Source organism: Chenopodium quinoa, unplaced genomic scaffold (assembly GCF_001683475.1).
Source record: "Chenopodium quinoa cultivar QQ74 unplaced genomic scaffold, ASM168347v1, whole genome shotgun sequence".
In the NCBI taxonomy this organism is placed as follows: Eukaryota; Viridiplantae; Streptophyta; class Magnoliopsida; order Caryophyllales; family Amaranthaceae; genus Chenopodium; species Chenopodium quinoa.
The window spans coordinates 7,941,343-7,950,528 of NW_018742484.1; the positions used below are offsets into that span (position 1 = coordinate 7,941,343).

The window sequence follows — 9,186 nt, forward strand, 5'->3', positions numbered from 1 at the left end:
GACGAAACAGACAGTGGTAAAATGGAAGCAAGGAAATGCTTTCAAAAGGCAGTAAACAGGGAAAGTTCAAAACTTGGCCTTGAAAAACAAAACAAACACCTACATTAGTAAAAAAAGCAGTTATGTATTACATTAGTTAGAAGCCAGTATGTATACGACTATTGTATATAGATCTGAAATTGGTGACAGTATGACTGCTAAAAGCTGTAGAGACCAAAGATGTTTATAGAAATTTAGAGCTTGGAAAGACCAAAAGACAGAGATAGAGGTAGAAGTGTCCTCTTTGTAACTTGAACAATAGTGAAGCAACATGCTTCCAATTCGGGCATTGTAACCTACATACATATAGCTTCCTGCAACAGCCATCAGTACATTAAGTTTCACACAAAAGTGTATCACCAGGAGTTTCAGAAATAGGAAATAAGCATCAAAATGAATTTACCAGCATAATTTATTATTTTATTATTATTATTATTTTTTTCATTTACAGTCTCTGTCTATAAAGAGATCTGGCTCTCCATTGTTACCTAGAAGCACCTTTTGAAATTATTCAAACCAGATGCAGGAGGGGCATGATAGTCACTCATTAGCAGACAGCCACATGGAAGCCTAAGAATGATCACGTAGTTTATTAAGTTTTAAAATAGACTCATTATTTCTCAGAAGATTCATAAATGAGGCCATCATCAACTATAAAACTGCTCGTAAATAGCAAGCATACAAGGCTTCTCCCTCAAAAAAAAAAAAAAAAAAAAAAAAAAAAAAAAAAAAAAAAAAAAAAACATACAAGGCTTCCACTTCATTTACAGAAACTACAAAATTGATGATGAAGAGCACACACATAAGCACAAATTCATGGCAAACAATACATATCAATTTCATTAGTAAGCGGCATGATTCCAGGTACAGAAATTTTAACAAGACAATGGAATAAAATCTCAGGTAGGAAAATAATTCATACTTGTCAGATTGAAATTTCAGAGTATTGATCTCTATGTCTTTGTAAAAAATTACATAAGAGGATTCTTTCCGCTCACAGAGCTTACATGAGTCAAAGGTGCAAGATGAGTGTCTAGAAGAAATTCAATTGTTCCCTTTAGAGCTTTCCATCCATAAGAACGACTAAAGGTACCTTAGTACAAAATTCCATAGTCCATACAAATGAACTTGTAGCTAAAAGTATCTGTATCAACTGAAGCAATCAATTTAAGCTCCATTTCAAGTTGGAAATGAGTTTCCTAAGGCTTCTTGGCGTTTAATTTATCAGATAGCCCCTGCATCAAAATACAGTACCTTAAGCCTAGTAAGCAACAACTGACTAGCTGCAGGGGCTGGATTACCCACAGCCACCTTTCTCTTACCTCTTTAAAATTTAAAATTAGAGCAAACATATGGTAATTGCTTATCACTGCTTCCCAAATGATCTCCAAAATAGATTATTGGCCTCACTTATTATCAATATCTAAGATTCAAGGCCTACTTGATTGTATGAATATGACTAGTATCTGCGACTAAATGATACTAACACTTTGATATCAAGACTATATTGTAAATTTACTTCACTAAAAATGGGAGCGTCAAAACATTGTTCATAATATTTATGAGCATCAGGACTCATTCAAGCCATATTTTGTACACACGGGGAGCACATTAATGTGCAGAAAATACATGATTGGATATACTATCTAGCACATAGCGTTCTCAGCAATAAATTCTCCATTTAAAAGTAGTTATGCCCACAGATCATACCGAATGACACATTTTGATATTTCAGTTTTTGCTGGAAGACTTGCTACTGTTTGAGCCACTATCATCCCCTTCAGCTCTTAGATCTAAATCACAGACTTCACTGCTGATGAAAAAGCTTGGGAATGCAGTCGTCAACTCCCTGAAAGTATAATATTTAATATCAATTAGTAAACTTAGCTGCATAAGTTTATATGTAATAAAAAAAATTAAAATAAATAAAATTAATATATATATATATATATATATATATATATATATATATATATATATATATATATATAGAGAGAGAGAGAGAGAGAGAGAGAGAGAGAGAGGTCACATTGGAAAAAGCTTCAATTCACATAGGATCCATGAATATCAGAACTTACTTCAAACAAGGAAGTGTCATCTTCTTCATGAGCAATGGGTTCCTTGCCATGTATTCTCTCCACTCTTCTTGATCAATCTTTCCATCTTTTTTAAGATCAACTTCTAAAAAAGTCTATTGCCGTATAACAAACATGTTAATTAGAACACAGCATCCAAAAAACCCCTACACACTCTAACCCTGACCCTTGACAATTTTTTGGAGAAATTTGTGGTTGCTGATGGTAGCAATCCAATTATAATATCGGAAATTCTACTCCTAGGGATCACATGGAATACCAGATAAAAATGTACTACATATGTGGGGCCACACCTACATCCTACATGACAAATTAGAGATAAAGACATCCTACTGTAAGTCTTAAAGAAAGATTCTGTATGCACCTTCTTTAATATTGTTTCAACCAGGTTATCAGAAGGTTTCACATCTAGTTCCTCAAATATTGCCAGGAGCATTTCCTTCAACTGGAGAATATCAGATAGCACAGAAGCAAAAATTAGATCATATGTAATCAAAAATCTTGAGACGACGACAACAACAACAACAAAGTTACTCACTCCATCCTCTAATATTTCCACATTACAATTTAGGCTATTTTGAATTAGTTGATGCACTTCAATTCAGGTAAAATTCTTTCACAAAAGACTTATATGGCCACAACTTTTGTGGTGGGGGGACTTGTCTCTTTTACCTTTCCTTGATTACATGGACCCAATTCATCAACCCATCACCTCTATATTTTCACACTAAGAGTGCCAAAACCTAAACACGTGTAGAGAACGGAGAGAGTATATAAAAACACAAAAATAGGGAAGCTGTGTTTCGTTGATGCTGAGCCAATCTCTTTATTATCTTCTCATAAAATAAGCTGAACAGCCTTTAGAAGGGAATAAATCACTATAGCTTGGCAGTATTGTGAACTAACTGGCAATATAGTATAATAACTGCAAATGTTTAATATGTTTACCTCTTCCCACTCAATATAACCAGTGTTCCGTACATCATAAAAGCTGAATGCAACTGCAATATGATTCCTGGTACATTAGTTGCTATGAAGTTCTGTAAGCAATTAGTAAATTACTGATTACTCAACAACTTTTTGCAACTACTCAAGGAATCTTCTAAATATTAGAAAGCAACATACAGCTTTTGAAAGCTTGTACATCATTCACAAAACACATTCTTTATGATTTAAAAACTAATGATCTATAATCAGGCTTGGATGAAGTCAACTAAGAAAAATTAGCAGTCAAGAGTAATTTCATACAAGCAATTTTGTCTGCCTCTGGAGTGCTTGGGTGGAAAATACTCAATGATCGGACAAAGTCTTCAAATCGAATCACTCCATTATTCTTGAGATCAAACATTTTGAAAACCTGCAATGAAACTCCATGCCATGAATAAAGTATACGCTAGCTTAATCCAGGCAAAAGAAAACTGTTTGGGCACTTAATCAATTTCACCTATCAATATGAAATATTATTCTTTCAACTGTGTTTTACAACTTCCCTATACTTGTATGTTGCACCTAATTTATTAAAAAAAAAAAAAAAGGTTGTGCTAACCACAACCTTTAGGTCTATTAATAAGCATTATATATTTTTCCCAAAATGGTAAGAAGTTGAGAATTAATGATAAAAGTCATAAAAACATCTACCATTCAACAATTCTAGAATTAAAACAAGAGAAACTTGCATAATAAACACATTTAGACATTCTTCACTAATAAATAACAAGTTATAGAAATGTCGGAAAATCGGCAAATAGTTCAAGGTCCATTGAAACCCATAACAACCAACTAATAATAGAAGACAACAATACTTTATTCAAACATCAGTGTACTGACAAAAATCCAGTAGGGATTAGAGGCATTAGGTAGGTCCAACAAAATGTGGGACTATAAGAGAAAAACTCAAGAGCTTAGAAGGCACGAGATCATAGTTATATAACACTTTTTGAATTTATACGATATACTCAAAATAAATACAGGTTAAGATAGCAATATTTAACCTATTACACTCATGGATTTTATCTTGTATACAAACAGAAATAGTACACTCCCTAACTATCATCACTATCACTCTTTCCTAAATTTAAGTCCATTGGCAGCCAAAATTCAAAAATACTCATACCTCAGCATATATTTCTTCAATGTACAACTACCCTTACTAAAGCTTTCCATTTGAGTGGCAAAACACATTTTATCCAGAGAGCAAATACCTAGCTAACACCAACAAAAATTAGCCTATTCTAGAACAATTGATATTTATAGAAAATATGAGGGACATGAGCCTAAGAGGTGTAATCCTTAGCAAAACACCTTTAAGTGGGACCTAACTAGAAAACCATGCCCAACTGCAGAAAGCACATGTATGGAATATGGAAGCACCCTTAAGTGCCTATTTTGTTTATACAACACCTATAAGCATTTCCTTCAACAAAATTGTAGAATCTACATGTAAACAGATATTTATACTCATTATTGCTTCAGTTTTCATATCTATATTCTTAACTATTTTCTCCATATGTAGGAAGAAACATTGGGGAAAAGGTGAGATTTTCTTACTTGTGAGAGGTAGATACAGGTTTCCCATGTTAAATCTAAGACTTGATTGATACAAGTTGCTGATTTAAAACAAAGATAAGTCTATGCAATTCCTTCAATCAGTCAGCCTTCATTTTTTCTTGGAGAGAAGGGGGAATTGAGATCCTTTTCCAAGAAGCAGGTTTTAGCTTTTCCAACATTTAATATGTACAAGAGAGTAAATAATTGTAATGAATTGAAAATGACTATCCTAATAGTGGGAAAAAAAACAATTTTTTCTAAGACAAAGGGTCACCAAATTTTTTACGCATGCCTATACTCTTTTCTCCTCCCCTCAACCCTTTTCCTCCATCTCCCTTCTCCCTGTCTCTCCTCTCTAACTTTTTTTAGAAAGTAGCTATATTTTCCTTGATGAATCACAGCCATAGACTTGACTCATATATATAGTAGCGTTTACTAATAATGACTAATTATAGTGTGGACAATATTATGCACCGATTTTTGGAGCAAAGAATTGGAATAACCAAGAAGTAACAAGATCATAAATAATTGCTGACACAGACCAACTAGCACAGACAAAAGAAGATTGGAGGGATGCAACATGCAAGATTTCTATCTAATAAGTATAGGGATATGACAAAGGAAATCTTGAGAAACAGCTACAGTATATCTTGCATAACAGGAACCGTAGAATGTAGATCACGGCATCTCAAGCCTTCCTAAATGGATTTTGATGGAAGATGCAAATATTATTCCTACATTTCCAGTTCAGTATATGACTTTTTTGCCCACCTTTTCCTTGGCTGCAGCTTTGATGGTGTCTTTGCTGCATTGTGAGGCCAATGATTTAGATGTTGACCTCACTACAATTTAATTTCATCCACCTCCCTTTCCCTGGTTCTAAGTCAAATAAGTTGTAAAATTGGCATAAATCTTATCATGTAAACACAATTAAGGATCCATTATTGCATTGGTGATGTAGAAAGGTAGTAATTATGATAAAAGAACATTCCCCAAAGGAAAAAAAAAAAAAAAAAAAAAAAAAAAAAGGAATGTTAGGAATGGAACACATACCCTATCAACGAAAAGGTTTCGTTGACCGCAGTTCCCAAGAAGAGCCAACTGAAATTCTTTCTGCAAAAAGAATGCTAAAATATCAGTATTCTCCAAAGTAGCTTAGTAACAACTGTTGCTTTGCTAAGATCTAAGTCAACTAAGGAGATCAAGAATGCTATTGTCGATCAAATACTTATCAACTATTTTCAAACTATATTCCTATACTTAATAAAGATTAAATTTTTTAACATGCTCCCTCACTGGAGATGTTCAAATAAACTGAAGCAGAAGACATTAATTTTAGGATCACAGGAGAAGCAAAAAGAGAGAAGCTGTTGAAAAATAACTTTGTAAAACATTACGCAAAAACGTAAATGAAACATGGAAATAAAAGTGGATAACTATATACCTTGTTAATGAGGCCTTCACCAACAGCAGAGCAGCAAAGTCTTCTATACAGAACATGTAGAGCCTCGACTTCATTCGCAGAAACTGAACCACAGTAGAAAAAAATATATATACTCCGTATTAAAATATATATATACAAAAAAAAATAAAAATAAAAACAAAGGAGCTTCAATATACAGCATCAATCGTGACTAAAATCATGAGATTGACTTCAAACTACCCAAAGTAAAGGATCACAAGGCAACTCTTTTTCAAGAAAGCACGTGGAAGAAGATAGGATTTTCAAATACTGTGACTCATGTAGGAAAAGATAACTCTTCAGAAATTTATTCTTCTCTGAGATTAGTAGCTCTTGAATCCATAGGAACTATAGGGCAGACCCTTTCTCCATGGACTCCTTTGGCACAATCTCACCCCTTTTTACTATGTTTGAGTGAAATGATTATAGGTACTTACAGGGTGTTTCAGAAGCAAGAATGATGCTATTACAATAACCAAGGTTATTCCTACCATTCTTTGAATACATGCAACCCATGAAGAAAACCAAATTCTTATAACTTACAGATAAGAGAACGCACTCCTAACTTCCCATTCTACGAATAATTGGATAAGTCATTTGAAGTACTTATTTGTTATGGAATACATGCTAACAATATGTCAGCAGCTTGATCATTGAAAGTTAAAGAAAAGGAGTACTTTATTGGCACCATTGTGTGTACCTAGTTGTACCAGATATCTTCTCCATATTATTAAATCATACAGATATCTTCTCCATATTATTAAATCATACAGATATCCTCTCCACATTATTAAATCATACTTTTTAAGCTGTCAGTTTTCTGAATTCTGTTAGGCAAGACGGCCTATCATTGGAGCATGTCAGACTAAAAATTGCATTATTCTTCAATTTTTACAGCTTGCACGTGTCAAATACAAGGTTCCAACACTATTGCAGATTTGCAGGTCAACCAGGGTTTTTATAAAATGTCCAATGCATGGAAAGTCAAATAGTGAAATAGGTCTTGTTTGTTGATGGTTAGAAGTACCCTAAAGCACATTATGACAATGCAAATGAAGATGCTACTTTCAAAATCGGCACGTGCATAGCATACTCGAATCTACAAACCAGAACAACAGATGCCACAGGCCTAAAGTCCTATGAAAAGTTTATGTTTTCTCATTTTCCTGCCTTCAAAGAAAAATTATATCACGAAAAAACTGTACACATTTCATTAATTCAATACATATTCCCCATTTCAAACAGATCTTCAGATCGGACCCTAAATCATAATTCTACTTAACAAAATGAAAAAAAGGAACAATTAGAGATACTCAAAAGTCGTAAATTCCTTTAACTATGTTCCCTTGCTAACCTACATTGGCTACATATCATTACTTCAAAGTTAAAATAGGACCATAAACTAAACTAATCAAAACAAGGAAGACTTTGTTGGCATTCATTTTTTAATACATGAACATCAATATTTAAATGCAAGATTCGAATATTTTATATCCCAAGATCATGACTTTGTCTCTGATTTCACCAATTCACCCTACTTAACCTAAAAGAAACGCTTTAATAATCAATTAATACCATTAAATTAAAACTAATAGCATTAAATTAATAAAACCCATATACTAAATCATATGATTCATACCATATACTATAATTTTATAATCAAAAGACTTCTACCAAGAAAGAGCCTCCCCTATATCATACCTTGAAGAACATAAAAACAAATAGACGATGAAAAGGTGAGCACTGGGCAAGTTTTCACTGGGACATTTCATCAAACACCTTGAAGGCATAGCCGGTCCCTTCTTAACCAATTAACAATTTGGTAGGTGTTTAAAGGGTTGAATAAGTCTGAAAATTTGCGAAATTGGACGTCACAAAAACGACCTTTACTTTCAATGAAAAGGTGAGGTTTTATTCTGGGGTTTTGCAATATTATATGGGTTTGAACAAGTCGAAGTTTATATGTTTATCCAAGACGTCATTAATAAGCAACAATCTGTGCATGATGTTTGGGTTGCTGCTGCAGTGACCAAGATTTGACTAGCACAACTGGAGGAACCGATGAAGGAGTTTTTAAGGAGAAGGAAAAGACGGATTTTATAACAGTTCCCGATTGAGATACTAATTACTAGTACTACCTCATCTCATTATTAATTGTGAATGTTTCTCGTATTTTACGGATTTTAATGCATTGGAATCATTATAAAAATAACATTATTTTGTTAGACAATAATGAAAAAGCATGTGTGAAATACATGTGGCTAGTTTGGGCACCAATTTTAAAGGGTATCTTGGAAAGTTACTAATGTACTGTATTAAGTCATGGTATACAGATTAAATAATTAATTACTTCGTATGAAACAAGAATTGAAACAAACACTTAATTTAGGGACATCCAATTAGGAAATCAAACACTTGTTAATGGGATATAGGGAGTACTTGTTAAAAAAAAAAAAAAAAAAGTAAATAATAGTTATTCACAAAAAGTGCAAAGTACTCTACAAATGATAATGATTCACAAAAAATCCAGATAAGGATACCCCCTACTCCAAACAAATATAATTGGTAGAGAACAAACTTATGATCTCAAAATTACAAGGTAAGGTTTTTTTTTTTTAAAATGAAAAATTAAATACTCTTATGATACTCCGTTATATACAAATTAACTACATAATGGTATGCAAATATACACTGTGAGAATCTAAAGTTGACCTAGTGGTTGGAGACCCTCTTTTCACCCCTGTGAGAGGAGTTCGATTATCACCCAAGTAAGTGGAATCCCTAATTTCTCCCCTACTTGCAAGGGAATCCTCCTTACCTTAAAAAAAATGCAAGAATATGCTAGTATACACTATTACAGCAATCCTTAGAAATACTTTTGCTGAACTTTAAATTCACATAAAATCACAACTCATGCACAACATATTGTAGATTTGTAGTACATGCTGACTGTGTTGGGCCATATCTAGTTCTTAGGCTTAGTCATAGCAGCCCAATGGCAAAAAAAATACCTTGCAAGTAGTTGGTATACACTAGACCCTA

The 9,186-nt window shown here is 33.3% G+C and overlaps 1 protein-coding gene across 3 annotated transcripts; it reads right to left on the reverse strand.

Annotated features, from left to right (window-relative positions):
* Window positions 1-1,535: 1,535 nt before the first annotated feature.
* Window positions 1,536-6,773, reverse strand: LOC110719698 (calcineurin B-like protein 7). 3 transcript variants are annotated; one of them, XM_021898678.1, is made up of 8 exons: window positions 6,582-6,734; window positions 6,127-6,209; window positions 5,736-5,795; window positions 3,384-3,492; window positions 3,084-3,136; window positions 2,500-2,580; window positions 2,118-2,230; window positions 1,536-1,888 (listed from the first exon to the last, which is right to left on the reverse strand). In XM_021898678.1, the coding sequence occupies exons 1-8, from the start codon at window positions 6,658-6,660 to the stop codon at window positions 1,771-1,773; spliced, it is 696 nt and encodes a 231-aa protein (XP_021754370.1). In that variant the 5' UTR covers window positions 6,661-6,734; the 3' UTR covers window positions 1,536-1,770. The 3 variants fall into 3 exon arrangements, 2 of the variants coding, with proteins under 2 accessions (XP_021754370.1, XP_021754371.1); XM_021898679.1 differs by having other exon boundaries at window positions 1,811-1,888; window positions 2,069-2,230; window positions 6,582-6,768; XR_002511157.1 differs by having other exon boundaries at window positions 1,857-1,888; window positions 2,118-2,580; window positions 6,582-6,773.
* Window positions 6,774-9,186: the final 2,413 nt, after the last annotated feature.

Excerpts from the sequence above, each read along its gene's own strand:
- LOC110719698 (XM_021898678.1), bottom strand. The coding sequence starts at position 6,660 with ATGGGTTGCATGTATTCAAAGAATGGTAGGAATAACCTTGGTTATTGT. Across the intron at positions 6,210-6,581 it reads TCTTGCTTCTGAAACACCCT|TTTCTGCGAATGAAGTCGAG; the intron begins GTAAGTACCTAT and ends ACTGTGGTTCAG. Across the intron at positions 1,889-2,117 it reads ATGACACTTCCTTGTTTGAA|GGAGTTGACGACTGCATTCC; the intron begins GTAAGTTCTGAT and ends TTATACTTTCAG.